Source organism: Typopeltis vanoorti, chromosome 9 (assembly GCF_054136105.1).
Source record: "Typopeltis vanoorti isolate ZY-2024b chromosome 9, IOZ_Tvanoo_1.0, whole genome shotgun sequence".
Lineage (NCBI taxonomy): Eukaryota > Metazoa > Arthropoda > Arachnida > Uropygi > Thelyphonidae > Typopeltis > Typopeltis vanoorti.
The window spans coordinates 122,109,461-122,130,203 of NC_143557.1; the positions used below are offsets into that span (position 1 = coordinate 122,109,461).

At 33.9% G+C, this 20,743-nt stretch overlaps 1 protein-coding gene across 2 annotated transcripts in view; it reads left to right on the forward strand.

Annotated features, from left to right (window-relative positions):
* The window catches only part of LOC150103482 (regulation of nuclear pre-mRNA domain-containing protein 1B), a 202,048-nt gene extending 182,104 nt beyond the window's left edge, over window positions 1-19,944 (forward strand). For both annotated transcript variants that reach the window (XM_090397488.1, XM_090397487.1), the window contains one exon: window positions 19,629-19,944. In XM_090397488.1, the coding sequence (XP_090253614.1) occupies window positions 19,629-19,648 (20 nt within the window). In that variant the 3' untranslated portion in view covers window positions 19,649-19,944. The remainder of the gene's footprint in view (window positions 1-19,628) is intronic.
* The last annotated feature ends 799 nt before the right edge of the window (window positions 19,945-20,743 follow it).

The window sequence follows — 20,743 nt, forward strand, 5'->3', positions numbered from 1 at the left end:
GATATGTTCTCCCATTCAGTCATGCTGGCAGAAAGTATGGGCCAATCAAATGGTTATGGTGGATTCCAGGCCAAACATTTATGAAGAAATGGCACTGGTACGAATGTGGACGTGTGGGTATTAAAATTGCCCTCATGTGTAAAGGTGCATTCGTCAGTGAATAAGACATGTGCATCAAATTCCGTCTGCACTGCAGTCCTGCAGGAACCACTATGCAAAATCCACTCGAGGTTAGTAATCTGCAGGTGTCAAGGCGTGTGCCTTCTGTGTATGGTAAGTGGTGTAATCATTTGTCTCATAGAACTCACCACGCCGTCGATTGGGGCACACTTACGGCATGGGAAATTGCTCATATACTACATTCGGTACAATCTGCAACCCTACGTAGAATTTCCTCTGTAACATGTGGCATCCTCATACTCCTTGCATGCCGCTGACAAAGGAGCCCATTTCGCACAGATACCAGTGCAATCGCTGAAAGGTTTTACGATCAGGCACACGTCTGGTTGGAAAGCGCTCTCGGTACAGTCTTTGGGCTTCCCTCGCATTCCCGTCCGCAACTCTGTAAATGAAATGCATGTCAGCCTTCTGATTTGTGAAAGAATCCATCCTTTTTGCACTCCACGGTAGAAATAACGACGACTGCAAAAACCAGCGCTTATAAGTGTTCACTGGAAAGCGCCTCTAGCGCTTCACTGCTTGAGTTCGAACCATGCATTGTATGACGAAAAGTGCTTGTTTAGGTGTGTTCTATCACCTCTTAAAGTTTGGCCAAAGAGTTCTGAATCACCCTGTATGTATTATGAGAAATTTTTCAACTTATAAGTTTCTACTAACTGATATACACTAGTGTCCAAAAGCTAAGGACAAACTACATTTTTACCTGTATATAGAAAAATTTTCATGATACTGTGAAATGTGGACTTAAATTTGTCAGCATACTAATATTTATATTACACAAAAAAGTGACATTAAGTTCATACAAATGAAACTGCAATGTTTTTGGCAAAAGTTATGCCAAATTAATTCCTTAACTATGTCCTTGTTTCCTAAGGACATAGTTAAGGAATTGATGTAGAATGCTTACAGAAAACTATGCAGAGAGACATTTCACTATGGAATGTGTCCACCCTGGACTGCAATGCAGCTCTCATAACTTCGTATTATGCTCAGTAGTTCTTGTGGCAAACCAACCCAATTCTAATTCAGAACAAGGATAAGGCCTTGTTTATTTTCTGGAGGGGAATTTTGAGCAGCAATGCATCTCACTATTGTGTCCCGAGCATATTCTATGGAGTTGAGATCTGGGGATATGCTGGCCACTCAATTTTCTCAATCCTCAGAAGTATTTCCACTGCTCATGTACAATGTGGTGTGGCAATGTCACCCATAAAAAGGAATTCTTCATCTACAGCACCACAGAACATGACATTGAAGAACCTCTTTGCAATATCATTCACCAGTCATAGTTTTCCATTTTCCAGCACTTGTAGCTTGGTGCATCCATTAAGCATAATACCTCCCCAAACCATGACTCCAGCACCACTGTGTCTATCCCTTTCAAGAACATTCTCCCGATGGTAAGCAGTACTACTTTCAATCCAGATCATGTGTCGTCTAGAATTTGAGGATAGACTAAAAACTCATCTGTAAAGAGTGCATTAGCACATTGATGCCTTGTCCAATTTTTATTCATACCAAAACTGAAAACATGTTCTACGATGAGCTGTGGATAAAGGGATGCAGACTACAGGACTTTGGGCATATAGTCTTACTTTTTGCAGATGTCTTACCACAGTTTGTCGAGATATCCATGTACCTGTGTGCTTCATTGCAGCCAACATACAAGCTGACCACCCATGTTGCATCAATTACATTTTGCTGTTATGACAAAAAATCTGTTTTTGTGCTCTGTGGCAGAGCGAGAGCGACCTCTTAGCTAATGTCTGGCTTAGCTAACATTGGTTTGAAGTGCTGCCAAGAGCCTGGATACAGTGCTATGTGAGTTTCCAAACTCTCTGGCAATATCACTAATTTTGTAGCTTTCTTGAAGCTTTCCAATAATTCTTTCCCATGTGAAATCATCTAGATGAGATATTACAAGATATCAAAGTTTTCAACTTTATTCTTTCACTAAAAGTTAAGGAGTAAAGTTGCAAACACAATTCGCTTAGCACAGCCTTTTGTCTTGTATCCTGTTGAGTGCTACCATGTGACCCCTTTGTGTGCAATTCGAAAATTTTAATGTGTAAAAAAGATCACTTCGCATTTCTAGCATATAACTTATAGAGTTGGATTGATTTTATTCTTCCTTAATAGAATAAAAAAAAAAATTGAAACTACAACAGCAGTCAGTGCTAGCTTTGATACTTATCACTAAGAAAAAGTATCAGCTAGTTTCAAAATATTTGACTAATGTTTGCTAATACTGAGCTATGGAGACCTTCCATAGTTCAGCATTAGCAAATATAATTAGAATTAAAAAATGTGGAATGACATTCCTAATAGATGATAAACAACCCAAAATATTTTTATTGTTGTATGTTCACATAGCCAGGGAATCAGGACTCGTCAAGTGAGGGGGAATGGGGAGCATATTCTTCAATATCTATCACTTCTCTCCTTAAAACTCTCCTCCTCCTTAATTATTACATTCACTTACTACATACTGCAAATAGAACCTGAACCTCTCATTTTTCCTGACCACATCCTTACTCAGCTTCCAAGGATGACCCTGAGTTCTCCCACCTGCATGAACTGAAAATGTTCCTCTGTATCTACACTGTAAAAGCCTCTTACTAACTTGTATGTTTCCTTTCCTCCTTCTATTTCTGAACTTTGAAGACCAGACTCCTTCAGTCTATCTCCATATGCAGAGCTCCACAAGCCAAATATGTTTTTGGTTAGCCAGTACTGGACCCTTTTTCCACTGTTTTATCATTTCCATGGGACTAGGTGATCATTCCTGAGCACAATAGTCCAGATGTGGTCTTATCAAGATTGGATAACTGCAGTGCTGTGCTGAAAAGAACAAAATGCCGATTTGTGACATAAGGAAGTTATTCTTCCATATTGCAGTTATTCAGTCTCTTAACCACCTTTGTAATGTGGCCCTAAACTTGAACTCACTGTCCACTGTTATCTCTAAGTTTCTAGCTTCATCAGCCACTTCCAGCAAATTCCCATCAATGTAATCTCAGCCTGCAATTTTCAGGCCAAAATGTACTTAGCAACATTAAACTGACAGTGCATGGTGGTCAGCATTCATAGTTGGAGTAATTACTTTACTTATAATTAAAAAATGGTGCTCATCATTTTGACCTCTGTATTGAGGTCATCATCAGGAAAACATGCATATATACAGGACACAAGTTGCATGACACTACATTACACAAAAGTAAGATAAATCTAAATAATTTGTTAATCACTTACCCTAGCCTGACCTTTTATACACCTTTTGTATATATTTTATATAGTCATAGTTTTATTTTATTTTTATTTAATTTTTTTTTCCACCAGAGGTCAGGCTAGGGTAAATGATTAACAAATTATTTAGATTTATCTTACTTTTGTGTAGTTTAGTGTCATGCAGCTTGTGTCCTGTACATATGTATGTTTTCCTGATGATGACCTCAATGCTGAAGTTGAAACATCAAATGCTTTTTTCTTAATTATAAATAAAGTAAAGTAATTACTCCAACATGTGTTTTTTTTCCTCCATAAATTCTTCACTATGGTACTCATTAACATTTACCCATAGAAACAGTCTATTCAAGTCAGCCTGCAAGGATTCTTTATCAGAAATATCCCTCATCACCCAACCAAACTCAGCATCATTTAGTTATAATTAAATGTTTTCATCTGGTCCATTTCCACTGTCATTAACCTATCAGAAACCACGCTCCAATCCATGCCACAAACTTATTTAATATACTCATCCTTCTGAATTTGTATATAATAACCTCTTGTGTGTAATTCTGTCAAATGCCTCAACAAAATTTAAAAGAATCATTATGTATCCATTTCCCTTATCAAAAAACTCCGTAACTCTATTATAAAATGTGATTAGTCAGTAAAACATCACCTACCTTTCACAAATCTATGCTATCCTCTATAAATGATGAAAGTATTATCTACCTACCTCTGGATGCGATCCCTTCTCCTAATACCTTAATAACCACTCCAAGGATATGGATTAGTCTGTAATTAGCTGCATCAGTTTTAGCTTCTCCCTTGTATACTGAAATTATCTTACCCTTAATCAACTAATCAGGAATCATGTTTCTGTTAAGACTTAAACAACCAGGTTAGGGGCATAGCTAATTCTCTCACACATTCCTTTAATATTCATGCTGATGTCTTATCCAAGCCCACAGCATTGTTAGTATCAAAGACTTGCAATATTTTTAATACCTCTACTTCTTCCATCTCTGTCATTTCATCCATATCCATCTTAGCTTCTAGAGAACTAATCAGTCTGTCAGGATTGTATACCTTACCAAATTATTGCTTAATAACTTGACTATTTCCAGTGCATTTGATGCTTTCCTGCCATCTCGATTTACTAAGATTATTCTACCATGATTTTCCTTCATTTTACTCACTGCATAGCAAAATAATTCTCTCAGATTATTTCTTTTAATCCATTCAGCTAGCTTCTTTTCACAGATTATTTCACCATCATTGTTACTTGCCTGGCCTTCTCTTCATATCTGATTATGTGCTGATCATCACATTTCATACGATATAGGTTACAAAACATTTTCTTTTTTATCATACTCATGCTTTAAAGCTTTAGTCCATTTCACATTCCTTCCAATTAACTATCTAGACTCATTGAATGCAATCAGTTATAGCCTCCTTCAAAACACCCCTTGACCACTTCCCATGCATTGTTAATTCCTCTACCATGTAATTTCTCATACCATAACACAGCTGCAAGCTGCTATCATAATCATGGCAGTTTATCCTAATCATGTTTTATAGTTCCATATATATCCTTTCTTAGCGAAAGCTTTTGCACTGCCACTTTCCAAAACCAAATATGGCAATATGAACATTTTACAGTGGCTATGCTGCATAATTCAGAAAGCTTGGGCAGAAGGTAGGATTCTAGATTATCATAGTAGAGCTCTTATTTTGAAAAAGTGAAATCACGATAATGCGATTCATGTTAAAAGCTTAATGGAGTGAAACAGCACTGAGATAGGATTAAAATATTTAATTCTTCCAATATTTTGCCTCAGTCACTGAGACATCATCTGGAAGTATAATATGAGACTTGTAACACACAAAAAGGCAACATATCAGAAACCACATGTGGATAACACTACGGGACATGTGTGGATGAAAGACTCGAGTCCTAACTAGGTGGGGTGCCCTTTGTGAGTCTGTTAGTGGCCTAGGATGTACACCGGGATCTTGAAATATTAGTGTCCCATATTTTGGGGAAGTTTTATGCAACCATATTTATTTAAATTAGGCCGATTTCTGAGAGCAGCTGCAGATTCCAAAAATAGTCTTTTTCCTCTAAATTTACTGTGATGGAGCATAGTATTTTTCCAACAGATTCTATGAACCTTATCAAAAGCATGGCCTGAAAGGCCTGATTGACCCATATGGATATGAGATGTGGACATATACAAAATTCATAATCAGGAAATTGCAGGCCTTTGAGATGTGGTGCTATAGGCAAACTGAAGATTTCTTGGAAGGAGAAAAAAAAAACTAATGAAGAGTTAATGGAACCAACAGAGCACTCATAGAATACCTTATAAAAAGAAAGTGCAAGATAACAGAACACATGTTAAGAGGATCAATGTGGGAAACATCTCTGGAAATTCTGGACGATTGCTAATAAATAATCCTCCAAATTGAAGAAGCTGCTTAAGAAGAAAATTATGCAACAATTTCTTTGCTAGTTTGCCAGGAAAGATTTATGCAAGAATACATGTGAAAAGGAAAAATTGTTTAAGAACAAGCTTGGTTTAAGACAAATATGGGTTGCCAAGATAAGATTTTTTACCTTATGACAAATATAAGAAATCAGTGGGAATTTAACAAGGATCTATACGTTGTTTGCAGTACAGCATGTGATACCAAGATGAAAACAACTAAAAATGTTTAATATGTGTGAATGGAATCTTATATGAAGTGATATGTAGCTTATGCTTAATTTGAAAATCAGTAGAATTGAAAGTTATATGGAAAGATGGTTCATTGTTAAATCACTTGTAAAGGCTAGATTATCTCCATCAGTGTTAAATTTTTAAAATTTATATGTATATAGAATACTATTAAAAATCATTATCTAATTCCAGATATGTATCCTGGGGGGGGGGGTGAGTTCAGGATATTATGATAGTATGAAATGAAAAAGTTACATAATAACTTTGTATGGACAATTTTCCTCAAAATTAATCAGTTATCCATCAAAACTGCAATATTATCAGATCTTGGCAAAAAACATTTGTTTTGCTAACCTTTCCTCCCCCATTCTGTTGAAGTGACCATATCACATGAGATTAGCCTGCTTACATATTCCTGGGTGCTAACAATCATGTGTAGAGGCTTAATGGATTTTTTACAACACTCAGAAAGGATAAAAACAGAATTTAATACTTCCTATATTTCGTCTCAGTCACTGAGACATCTTCAGGGATTACAAAAAAACTAATGTAATATACACACAAATAACAAACAATACTAAACCCAACCATGTAGGTGACACTAGAGTCCTAACTAGGTGGAGAGCCCTCTAAGGGTGGTTGTAGGTGGCCTGGAATATAGGGAGGGACCTCTGGTGATAAGTGTTTCCCAAATCTTAGGAAGCTTAATGCAACTATTTGTTAAGGTTTGGTTGGTTTCTGAGAGCTGCTGCTGATTCTAAGAATAGTCTCTCTTTTTTGAATTTGCTATGGGAGCATGGTGGTTTTTTTCCATGAGATCCTATGGGTTGTATCCAAGATATGGTCAGCAAGGCCTGACTGACGATGGTCGTAGTTGCAGATGTATGACGTGTTCCTCCAGGCGGATGGTTGCTGATCTGCCTGTCTGTCCAAAGTATGCCAGCTTACAGGAACAGGGTACTTTATAAACTCCAGGCACTGAGAGAGGATGGAGCTGATCTTTTGTAGAATGGATAAGGGTAGTAAGTTTGCGGTGGGACTTAAATACTATGTGTAGGTTGTACTTGTTTAAAATCTTGTCTATTTTTCAGATGCCATCACCATAGTCTACATCCGTGCACATCCCAAAAAAAAAAATAGCCAAGATTTTAAACAAGTACAACCTGCACACAGCATTTAAGCCGCACTGCAAACTTACTACCCTTATCCATTCTACAAAAGATCAGCTCCCTCCTCTCTCGGTGCCTGGAGTTTATAAAATACCCTGTTCCTGTAAGCTGGCGTACTTCGGACAGACAGGCAGATCAGCAACCACGACTATGGTCAGTCAGGCCTTGCTGACCATGTCTTGGATATAACCCATAGGATCTCATGGAAAAAAACCATCATGCTCCACCACAGCAAATTCAAAAAAGAGAGACTATTCTTAGAATCAGCAGCAGCTCAAAAACCAACCAAATCTTAACAAATACAGTTGCATTAAGCTTCCTAAGATTTGGGAAACACTTATCACCAGAGGTCCCACCCTACATTCCAGGCCACCTACAACCTCCCTTAGAGGGTGCTCCGCCTAGTTAGGACTTTAGTGTCATCCACGTGATTGGGCTTGGTATTGTTTGTTATTTGTGTTTATGTTACATTAGTTTTTTTGTAATCCCTGAAGATGTCTCAGTGACTGAGACGAAATATAGGAAGTATTAAATTCTGTTTTAATCCTTTCTGAGTGTTGTAAAAAAATCCATTAAGCCTCCAACATGAGGTGCTAACAACATCAAGTTCTTTCCTAGTATCCTTTTTTTTAATATGGTACTGCTGGATGTCATCTGTTCACTCCTCTAATCCTTTTCAGAACTCTTAGATGTCTGGTCTTCAGTCTTTGATCGAGTGTTTTATTTTTAACCATTTATATATGTATTAGAGATTAGGCTTTCAAAATTATTATTTCTCATTTTGTCTCTCTTAGGTCAAATCTTTAAAATGTCATCCAGTTCTTTTTAAGACTTGTGAAGACCTTTTATCAATTTTATAAATAATTGGAACAAGTTAGACTTCTAGATTTTTAAACTAAATAATTCTTTTACATATTTTGCTTGTCTCTTGGTTGCCAGCATCTTCAGCAAGATTTACAAAGAATATACAGAAGTGCTAAACACTTCAAATAGTCATTATTTTATAAATTGAAAGATAGTGAACAGTAGGAATCCTAGATGTCCTGTAAAATATGGGATCATCCCGTATTTTATGGACGTTTTATGAAATTCATTCTTCAGAAAAGTATTGCAAGAGTGAGCAAGACTGATTGCTTCAACAAGACTTCTCACCTGACAATAAGAATATTGTCAGGTGAGAAGAGCATTACTGTATTAACAATCTATTTTGTATCTATAATAGTAAGTAAAAAACCATTTGAAGGCAACTTAAAGTGGCTTAACTTTTTGACATATAAATTATTTTTAAAGTTGGCCCTAAATTTGTTTGAAATTGACGCGAACTTCGTAACGTATGCGATACATCAAAATCAGTTTTAGTGCAATAAACAAAAGACGTCTTTGTATGAAATTCCTTTGAAATTGACGCGAACTTCATAACATCTGCGATACGTCAAAATCAATGTTGGTGCAATAAACAAAAGACTTATCACAGACGTTTCTATATGTTAATGGGTTAATGAAAATATGCAGCCAACAATTGGATTTACTATTTGTTTACTTATACTTAGTAAAGTGTGTGCATAGTAAACCTTACCATGCACACACTTGGATAGTTAGACTCATTTTGTAAAACGGGCATATGTGATGGATGCGCATGCTAAACTTTCACCCTCAGTCATAAGTGTCCCGTATTTTTTTCCAATGTATCTAGGATCCCTAGTGAACAGTCAGTCAATCATTATGTGCATTATGCACAGTATGTATATTGTTGTTTAGGACTTGTAGGTTATTGCTGACATGACAGAATTTTTGAATGCTACATACACAAGTTTATAATAACCTAAAAATAATGAATTCCTTCTATAAACATAAAGACATACATAAATATACTTGGGCAGCAAGAGGATGGAAATCAATATTAGATTATTTTATATTAAATGAAAAGACATCAAAATTTTCACTAGATGTTAGAGTTCACAGAGGATATGAAATAAGCAGTGACCACGTCCTTGTTAAAATAAAATCAAGATTACCACCTAAATGGCTACAAGTAGCAAGAACAGAAAGAAAATTCGAAAGATTTGTTTATAAAACTAGATTACTGATATAGCCTATAAGTTCATATAGCCATTGTACACAAATGTACAATGGCTATATGAACAAAGAATTAACCGATATCTAGATAAAATAAAACAAAATGAAGAAATAGAAATAGAATGGCTTAATATAAAAACGATACTAAATGCAGCAGGAAATGAAAGCTTAGGAAAGACCAAAAAATTCAATAAAAGGAAAAAACTGAAGATCTGGGATGATACACTCAAAGAAATAATCAAAAAGAAAAAAGAAGCCTATCACAAATGGTTAAGCAGTAAAAGATTAGAAGATGAAATAGAATATAAAAAATAAGAGCCATAGCTACAAGAGAAGTCAGAAAAAGACATAGAGAATCATTGAACAAATTTGTTTCTAATTTAGAACATGATTTATATAAAATAGGACCCAATGTATATAAGATTTTGAAACACTTAAATGCAGATACCAAAGAAAACATAAAATTAAATGCCGAATTGAAATTAGAAGAATTTCTAAATTACTACACAGAATTGTGGACAGACAAATATTTTAAAAGAGACAACTAGCAAACAATTAACAAAAATGAAAAGGAAATAACTAAAGAAGAATTATAAATCAGCCTGAAAGAAACAAGAAACGGAAAATCACCTGGAGAAGATAAGCTAGGTTCAGAACTATATAAATACGCAGGAACAAGATTCAAAGAAAGACTTATTATTTTTAGATAAAATTTATTCAACTGGTATCCCCCCCAATAGAATAGAAAAAAGCAATTGTGATTCCTATCTTTAAAAAAGGTAATAGAGATGACCCTAAAAACTATAGAGGTATCAGTATACTAAATTCCTGTTACAAAATATATAGCAGAATCTTAAATAGCAAACTAATGAAATATTCCGAAAACTTTATTTTAGAAGTACAGAATGGATTTAGAAAAGGACGATCATGTGTAGACTCGGCCTTTTGCCTAAAATTAATAATAGAGAAAAGAAGAGAATACAATTTAGAAACACATATTGCATTTATTGACTTTGAAAAAGCATTTGACATAGTTAAAAGAAACATATTATTTAACATATTAAAAGAAAGACAAATACCAAATAATATCCTAAAAGCTATCATAAGTATATATTGAAAATAATCAAATACAAATAAGATTAAATCACGAGCTATCATATACGAGAGAGATAAACCAAGGGGTCCAACAGGGATGTCCCCTCTCAGCAACTCTTTTTAATATCTACTTAAATGAAATAATAATAAAATGGAATAAAAATTTACATCAAGGAATTAAACTTTCTCCTACAGTGAACTTAAACGCTCTCCTTTTTGTCGACAACCAAATAATAATTACAAATTCTGAAGATAACTTACAGAAAGCTATTTTAGATCTAAGTGAGATAGCCAAAGATTATGGTATGATAATATCAACAGAAAAATCAAAAACTATGGCCTTTAAAGGACAAGATCTTAGAACAGGTGAATTCGTTTAACTACCTAGGATGTATGATCACATATGAAAATGAAAAAGATATAAATGTAAAAATTGCAAAATATTTAAAAATAATAGGTGTAATTAACTGTATATTTAAACCAAACCTAGTTCAAAAACAAACCAGACTAAAAGTATACAATACGTTAGCCCTACCAGTCTTAATGTATGGAAGTGAAATCTGGACAATAAAACAAAAAGACAAACCAAGATTAATAACAGCAGAAATGAAGTTTATGAGAAAAGCTGCAAAGTATACCCTATTTGATCACAAAAGAAATGAAGAAATTATGAAAGAATTAAACCAAGAACCAGTAATAGAAAAAATATAAACATAAATGGATGGAACACGTTCAAAGAATGAAAACAGAAAGATTACCAAAACAAGCCTTAAAGTACAAGCCATTAGGAAAAAGAAAACCAGGGTGTCCTCTTAAACGATTCAAAGATGACTTCTAAGGCCAGAACAGGCCTAAATCCTTGATACGCATGCTGATGATGATGATGACATACACAAGTTAAGGACTTCTAGATGTCTTTCTCAGGACTCTCATATCTGGTCTCCGGGCTTTGATCAAGTGTTTTATTTTCAACCCAGTTCTCAGATCCAAAAATTAAAATTGGTTTGAACACTGTCTTGTATGCAGTGTTTACTGTTTGACTAATTTTTCTCTCATTCCACATAAATTTATTCAGTTGACTTCCAATCAGCTTTGCTAATTCTGTTGTATATTACCATATTTAATTCATCACTAAAAATTGTGCCTAAATGGCTGAAACGTGTTACTTGATCTATAGGTTTTCTCCATTGAGTTTGAAGTTGATATTTTCAATGTGAATATGTTATAATCGATAATGTCGAAATCAATTACCATTTAAGTTACATAAACGAAACTCTAAATCCATTTGTTAAAATTGGCCACCACACTTTTTCTGTTATCTGTTTCCACATTTAGTTTGCCAGCTTCACTAAAAATAGCCTAAACAGCTAAACTATGCTACTTGCTATACCGTCTCACTAGGGTCTTAGTGATCATAGGGTCTTTTGCTGATTTTCATACCAAATTTCTTTAATTTGGGTAAAAATTCTTGATGACTTGTAGCAAATTCTTTGTTTCAAGAGGATGACATCATCTGAATTAAAGAACCAAGCTTCATATTTTTATTTGAATATGAGGTTTAATAATTTGTTATAATTAATCCAAATATAATAGAATATCTTTGTCTTCAGTTTTTATCTTATGTATTCCTAAAGTCTTTTCATGACTTGTGATTAACTACTTTTACAACTTATTTTTCTGTATTCTCAATGTGCACATGCTGTTGATTCAATCATTTTGAATAAAACATTTATTCAGAACCTTTGAATATAATTTCTTCTTTCCCAGGACTGTCTCTTTCACCATGAGGTCTTGATTTTTCTATCCTTGCATAAAACTTCATCAAATGCTTCCCTGGCAAAATTAGTTAATATATATATATACACATACACTCGGGTCTCTTTTTATGTGGATTTTAAATTATGCAGTGCATAACTTCAAAACTTATGTATAGTAAGCCCAAAGTATGAGACCTTTCGACACTTCTGCACATGTCAACAGAAGGAGAATCCATTCCAATAATAGGGTAATCCAGCTTTTCCTAAACTTTTCTACGACGGAACACTTCACATATCCTGAAATTTTCATGGAAAACACCTTGGTTATTTAATTGGTAATGTATTAATTAATTGTTAAATTAGCTGATTTTTTATTATTAATTAATAATTAATTAAATTTGGCCCAATGGAGAAAAAAAGCACCAAAGAAAAGCAATTTCTTTGGAAATGAAAATTGCAATTTTAGATCGCTTAGCAAAAGGAGAGAGATCTACGGTGATTGGTAAACATTTAATTTAGGCGAATCTACTATAAGAGCAATTAAAAAGAATGAAGTCACAAAAAGAAAATGTCATTTCTGGCACAAAACTAAGTACCAAATTATCATCGTACTCAAGAGATGCTTTAGTAGAAAACACGGAATGAGCGCTCGTAATTTGGATTGAAGAATTAACTCAAAGAAGAATTCCTATAAGTAGTTATTTAAATAAACAAAAAAACTCTTTGTTTTTATGAACAGATGAAGCAATTGGAGCCGTCTACTTCCGCTTTCCAGGCTGATAAAGAATTTTCGGCTAGCAAAGGATGGTTAACTAGGATTTTAAAAAGGAATGCACTTCATAATGTAAAAATTACAGGCGAGGTTGCAGCAGCAGATGACGAAGTAACCAAAATTATTGAAGATGGTGGATATTGTCCCAGTCAAGTGTTTAATGCTGATGAAACAGGATTGTTTTGGAGGAAAATGCCTAGTCAAACTTACATCGGGAGATCTAATGTTAAAACCCCTCCTAGTAAATTGATTTTTAAGACCACATGCTCTAAAAGGCAAAGATCTAAAACAGCTGCCGGTATAGATAGCTAATACAAAGGCCTGGGTAACAACTGCTGTATTTGCTGAATGGTTCAATAATTGCTTTGTACCAGAAGTGGAAACATATATGAAGCAAAAAGCTCTCAATTTTAAAGTTTTATTAATTGTTGACAATGCACCAAGTCATCCGCATTTAGTTAGAACATCCAAATGTGCAGGTAGTGTTTGTTCCACCCAATACAACAAGCATTATTCAGCCATTAGATCAAGGCATAATTACTACTTTTAAAAAATATTACATTAAGGCACACTTTTCAATTTATATTGGATAAACTAGAAAATAAATCATTAACAGTAACTGATGTTTGGAAAAAATTTTCTATTTTGGACTGCTTAAATCATGTTGCATCTGTTATCACTGAAATAAGATCACAAACTTTAAATGCCTGCTGGAAAGCAGCTTGGCCTGGATGTGTTGCAAACAGTGCAATCATGCAAATATCTACATTATCAACTGAAATCATTACTTTGGCACATGAAATTGGTGGAGAAGGTTTTGATACATTTAGCCAGAACAATGTAGACGAATTGCTTGTGGATAATGCCTTAAGTGACGATGATATTATTGGATATCGATTAACTTTAGATATCGTCGAAGATCCAGAAAACGATAGTGAAGCGGAAGAAAAATCTGTCACCCTCACTGCAAGTATAATTCGAGAAGGTCTTGAACTGTGTCATAAATTGGAAAATCATTTTATTGTTAATTACAAATTCTGAACGAGCCTTTAAATTCCAACATGAGCTGAAGAATTGCATGTCCTGATATTGTGAGCTGTATAAAAAATTAGTGAAATCATCATCACAAAATTTAATCACCGATTACATTGTCAGAAGAAAAAAATCAGCACAGAATGAGGGTGAAGCTAATTCTGTTTGTGAAGAACCATTGCCTTTAGCATACAGATCTGATGCACTGACCATCTCTTCTAGTGATGAAAGTGATTTTACACCAGTTCGCAAATGTTGTCGAATATTGTCTAATAGCAATGATAATTCTGATGACAAAATGTAAAAAAAAAAAAAAAATTAAATTAATAAAGCTTGAAAACAAACTTGGGCATTCTTATTTTCCTGAATTTTCATAAACTTTTTTTTAGGTTTATCTTAAATCACTGCTTCGGTTTTATGCGGTTTTAGAAAATTATTGAACATATCCCTAATATTTCAACGTAAGTTAGGCCTTTTTTGTGTGATTTTTTTATATGCGGTTTTTCTGTGGAACGTATCTACTGCATAAAAAGAGGCCCGACTGTTTTTTTTTTTTCCCTCCTCAGATTTTGGCATTGTGCCTCTTAAAGTTTTGTTAAGGCACAAAATTTTCTTTAATTTTTTGTTTTGTTCCAATAATATTTGTATATTGTATGCTCTGGGAACTCTTTCCAGCAATGATTCTTATACTTATTTGTTCAGACCAGTTGTTTGGATTTGCAAAGGAGAACCAGTAATCTGATTACAGAAAGGAGGAGTAGAAATCTTTGAGGTCGTTCTATTTGGTACCATTCAAGTTCTATTGAACAAAAAAAAAAACAAAATGGCTGGATGAAGGAAGTTGGTAGAAGTAATAAGGTACAGGGATTATGATTACAAAAGTGTGGTGATTTCAAAGTAATTGTATTAGTGCTGGATATGTAAAGATAAGTTTCAAAACATTGTTAGTTTTTGTGGTTTTAGAAGAGCAGGGCAACAAAGAAACATTGTTTTTAGAAAATATGATCTTTTCAAAAAGTTACACTAGGAAGAGAGAGAGAACATGAAACTCCAACTCCTCGTTTGACTCTAAGAAAATATTTCTGCCACCATTGCATACTAAACTAGGGTAATGAAAAGCTTTGTTAAAATATTAGACAAAAATATTGGCTTCTGCAATGTGGTATAGTTACAGAAGCCAAATTTAAGGAGGAAATTTACCTTAAATTATGGAAACATTAAAAGAAAAAGAATGCAAAAAGCATCTCACTAAAATAGAAGCCCAGAAATTATTCAGAGATATTGTTGGTTTTGGGGCAATCGTATAAAATTATTTTGAAGTAGTACACCAAAAACCCAATCAAAAATTTTTGATACTGATTAGAAGAGGACTGGTCCTTTAATCCATAGTTAATCTTTCGGTTCACTTGCTCAATGAGATACATATCAACTGTCATCTCATGTATGGTCTTTTTCTGCCAATGTTTCTATGGTTGGTATTCTACTGAAGTGGCATTCATCATTCCCCCACTTTCTGCTATTAGTTGAGCAATTACTGTTCATGTAATAATATAAGCAATAATTGCCCAACTATTTTCGTCCAGCTGCATCCCAGTGAACCTACTGCTGCTCCTCTTCCTTGTTCATTTCATTTGCCTCTATTCTATAAAACATTCTTCCTCACTAAGAATTCCCCAAAGACTGCAGTCTTGGCTTTTCAAAAACAACGATAGGCTTCTTCTCTCCAAACTCCTGTTTGTGTATACTGCTAATGTGCTATATAAGTTATTCAACTTCTATGTTGGACACACACATTTTTAAAAAATTTTAAATCTCCCAGTTTACCACCTAAAATATTTTAGGTGATAACTATTTATGTTTTGCATACTGTTGTAATATTGTAATATGTATCATATTTTATTTATTATCAATCTTGCCGCTTAAATTTTTTTTTCGTATTATATATATATATATATGTATATATATATATATGTGTATATATATATGTATTCTTTTCTCTCTCTCGAACATGCATACACATACCAGCCACTGAATTAGAAACTTTTATGCAGATGTTCATAAATGTCACTTTTGCAGCATATATGCAAAATAATTGCCATGTGCATCACCACATGTTCTAAGCAACTATTTAAGAATGCTTCTGGTCAGTAATCGTCAGTAGTGTTGATCACATTTGGAAAAACAAAGGATCTTTTGGAATTCAATAAAGGGATTATGAGGATGCCTGTCAGGCTAGCATAGCTGACTAGTTTCTCACAAGGTGAGATATCCCAGGTGTTTAATCAGTGGAAAAATAACCCATGTTGCTTGTCTAAGAGGCATAATTGTGGTCCTAAGACAGTCTCATCATCATTAGTGTTCTGCCTCTTAACAGGTCCAATGGTATGACTCAGCAGATTCTCTTCCCCCAATTTCCTCTGTCTCTTGCTTCCTCCTTCATTTCCTGATATCTTCTTGTTCCCATTATATCATCAAGCATCGTTAGTCGTCTTCTTCCTCTTGGTCGCGTTCCTTCAATTTTCCCTTCTATCATTCTTTTCAGTAGGCTGTCTCCTCTTAATACATGTCCTATCCAGTTATGCTTTCTTCTTCTTATGGTCTTTAGTAAATTCCTTTCTTCTTCTACTCTTTGTAATACTTCTTCATTGGTGATTTTTTCAGTCCACTTTATTTTCTCCATTCTTCTCCATAATCACATTTCAAATGCCTCCAACATTTTAGCTTCTTTCTTCCTAATTGTCCATGTTTCTGACCCATATAAGGTCATACTCCAAATATAGCACTTAATAAGCCTTTTCTTTAGATTTTTATTCATTTTATTAATAAACAAATTTTTCTTGCTATAAAAGGCATATTTTCCTTTGTTAATTCTTTCTTTTATTTCAATGTTACATTTTCCATTTTCTTGTATTATTTGTCTCACTTGCTCTACACTTTCTCCATTCATCACCACCTTGATACTTCCTGGTTTCCTGGAGACTCTCATCACTTTTATTTTCTTTGCATTAATTTTCATACCATATTTCTTGCATATATTTTAAAATTTTTGCATTAGGTGCTGTAGTTCATCTTCGGTATTAGCTAATATTGCTTGATCATCTGCAAATCTAATATTTTGTATTGTTCTTTCTCCAATAGTGATTCCTCTTTCCTCTTCATAAAATGCTTCTTTTATCATTTCTTCTGCAAATATATTGAAGAGCATCGGTGACAGGCAGCATCCCTGTCTTACACCTCTGCCAATCACACATTTTTTTAGTTTTTCCTACTTTTGTCTTTATTATGGCCGTCTGGTTCATATATAATTCAGCTATTAACCTTCGGTCTCCCCAATCTAAACCTATTTTGTGTAATATTTCCATCAGATTTTCCCATTTCACATGTCAATTACTTTTTCAAGGTCGATGAAACAAATATAAACTTCTTTATTTACTTCTATATTCCTTTTGCATATGGTCCTCATTACTCCAATTGCATCTCTGGTTCCTCTGTCTTTTCTAAATCCAAATTGATCATCCCCCATAAAATACTCCACTCTATTATACAATCTTTGATTTAATATTCTTAGCAGTACTTTGGAGGCATGTGAGAGTATGCTTATAGTTCTGTAGTCACTGCACTTAGCAGGATTGCTTTTCTTTTCAATTGGTATAAGAATACTCTCTGTGAAATCTTTAGGCCATACTCCTGTTTTGTAAATGAGGTTGCAGAGTTTCCATGTTTCTGTTATACCTTTTGTTCTCCAGTTGTTTTAGGATTTCACTAGGTATTCCATCCACTCCTTCCATCTTTCCACTTTTTAATTCCTTAATTGCTGTTTCTACTTCTCTCTTTAGTATTTCAGGACCTCTTTCTTCTGTTGAGATTTCATTTTGCTCTTCCAATTCAATTTTTGTTGGTCTGGTCTTTCATTTTTTGCGTAAAGTTCTTCGATGTATTCCTTCCATCTTTGCTTTTTTTAATATTTGTAATTTCTTTTGCTTTTTCAAACATTTTATCATATTGCCCCCTTTTTTCCATTTCTTCAATTTCTTTACATGCTGTTTTTAACCATTCCTCTCTTGCTTTATCAGTTTCTCTTCTCAGTTCATTATTTAATACTTTGTATTTTCTTCTTTCTCTCTTCAGTGTTTACATTTTTCCATCTTCTTCTTTCTTCCATTTTTTTTATCATTTCACTTGTAATCCATGGCTTTTTAAGACAGTCTGTCAGGAACAAAATCACCATCACCTGAAAAGGCTTGTACAGACAAATAGTGTGCAGCAATTAACTAAAGCATTTAATGAAGACTGTTCCTGGCGTGTATCTCACCGAGCTATGCGCAGGGAATTGAAGAGACTTTGTATTGGCAGTCCCATGCCTGTACTAAACCCACTGATCATAAAGTTCCTAATTCAGTGGCCAGTATGTGTGCTTTCTTTCAAGTAATTCATCGTTCGACTATTTCATCTGTATTGATAAACACTTCTAGTACCACAAATTATCACATGCACAGCATACCGCTCAGTGGATAGTGTCTGCTTTCTACCTTGCATGATGTATATTCAAACACTTATGGTATGAATATTTGTGTGAATATGTTTGGTGGTTACTGAAATCAAGAAGGAGTTTGAAAAAGTACCACTTTTTTTCTTTTAAATTTCTGGATGATCTACCACTTAGTGACATAGTACTATGCTCTATAGGTTTTCAAACTTTCGTGGGTAGGACTGTCATAGGAACAGTCTGAATAATGAATATCAGTTAGTATTTTGTTTTTTAATGGTTTTTCAGTAAAATAAAAATTCTCTAGTTAAGAAAAAACACCTTTGTTATTTTAATATTAGAAACTTCAAAATATTCCTTTATTGCATTAAAGATGTAGCAAATAGCATTATTTTTCTAATATAGTTGTCTAATAATAGTAATAATAGTTGTCTTTCTCTCCTGAACTATTGAATGCCTCTTTATGATACATAAAAATGCAATAAAAAAGTCCCATTTTATTTGTGTATATTTATAATCATCTTGTATGTTTTACTGATATGTCTCTTCCATTGTAGGTTTTCTTAGCAAGAAGTCACTATACCTATTTATTCAAATATGACAGACCTTTAAATTTTTACTTCTTAAGTTGTATATGTTACTCAGATCAGAATTCTGGATGATTTGCCCTAAATCACTGAATCGTTTCAGTTTCATTGTAGATACTATGATAATCAAACTCATGATTTCATTAATATTTTTAATAGCTGGATAGCATTTGCAGTTATTTGTTGATTAAGTAGATTACTTTTAATCTTGGTTAAATAGTTTCTGTATTATGTATTCTTAGTTTCTTTGAGTGAGTGAGTGAGGCAGCATCATCTATTATCATCACTGATTTTCTCAGAGCAGTATCTAAACTATAGGTTTTTGAAATATGTGAATAGCACATTTAATGACATAATTAACACTTCTAGTAATTTTTAACTTCATTATTTGTCTTCATTATTATTACTTAATGATCTACAAAAAAAAATTAATATGAATTTTAATTGGTTACTTTTTTTGTGTGTGTTTTCAAATTTTCTATATATAATTGTGTTATTAATAAGAAAATTCAAAAATTATTTGTAGGAATTCAAAGACAAACTTAAAAAGGTTACTCAAGTTAGAAATGAGCTGAAGTCCCATCTTCAAAATCTCCCAGACTTAACTCTACTTCCAAGTGTTACAGGTGGATTAGCTCCACTCCCATCTGCTGGAGATCTCTTTAGTCAGCCATAAAAAAAAATAAATCATTTGTCATCTGGTTTTACAGAGAGACAGGCAGTCAATATCTTTAGTATGCTTTTATTAGGTATTTTTAGAAAATTGAGTAGTATGTGTTTCCTGCACATACTTAATTTGTTATATAAATTTGTATATAATAAACTATTAGCAGTGCTGCTTATATTTTTTGTATTTCTTATTGATGTTTTGAAATAGATGCATTAAGCTATTTATAAACATGATATAAAAATTTTTAAAGCTGAAATAAACTTCAGTATACTATTGATCACATTATACAGACATAAAATTTGTCTTAAATCACCAGGTAAAGCTGGCGATTTTACCATAATTACATGTGTTAAGTACAAAAATGACATAATGACATTGATATTAATCACCCACCAACAGTTTATTACATTGAGTCAGTTCAAGATGGCCTGGACCTGCTTCCCATTGTGTGTCAAGGATAAAATTCCATTTTGATGTGTGTGTGTGTGTGTCTGCCTGCATTGTCCAACAAGATAACTCGATCACTGATCATGCTGCTACTTGAAGTGTAGTATCGAATTTTGCATCCACATGAAATAATTGCATTTTTACAGCAATGTTGTTGAGTATATATTTTGGTGGAGTTGCTGAAATTACATAGCCATTTATGAAATAAATGTCTGCATGAATAGTACAGACTCATTTTACTCTCTCTCTCTCTGTGTGTGTGTGTGTGTGTGTGTGTGTGTGTGTGTGTGTGTGTGTGTGTGTGTGTGTGTGTGTGTGTGTGTGTGTGTGTGTGAATAATACAGATTCATTTTACTCTGTGTGTGTGTGTGTCTGCATGAATAATACAGACTCATTTACTCTGGCGGGGGAGGGAAGTGATATGACACTCTGCAAAACATTCACTCTTCTGATACCAGCTGCCCTGAAAGTGCAGCATTATGTTCTTGTAAACTAGATTGTTGGTCATTTTATTTTATTTTTAC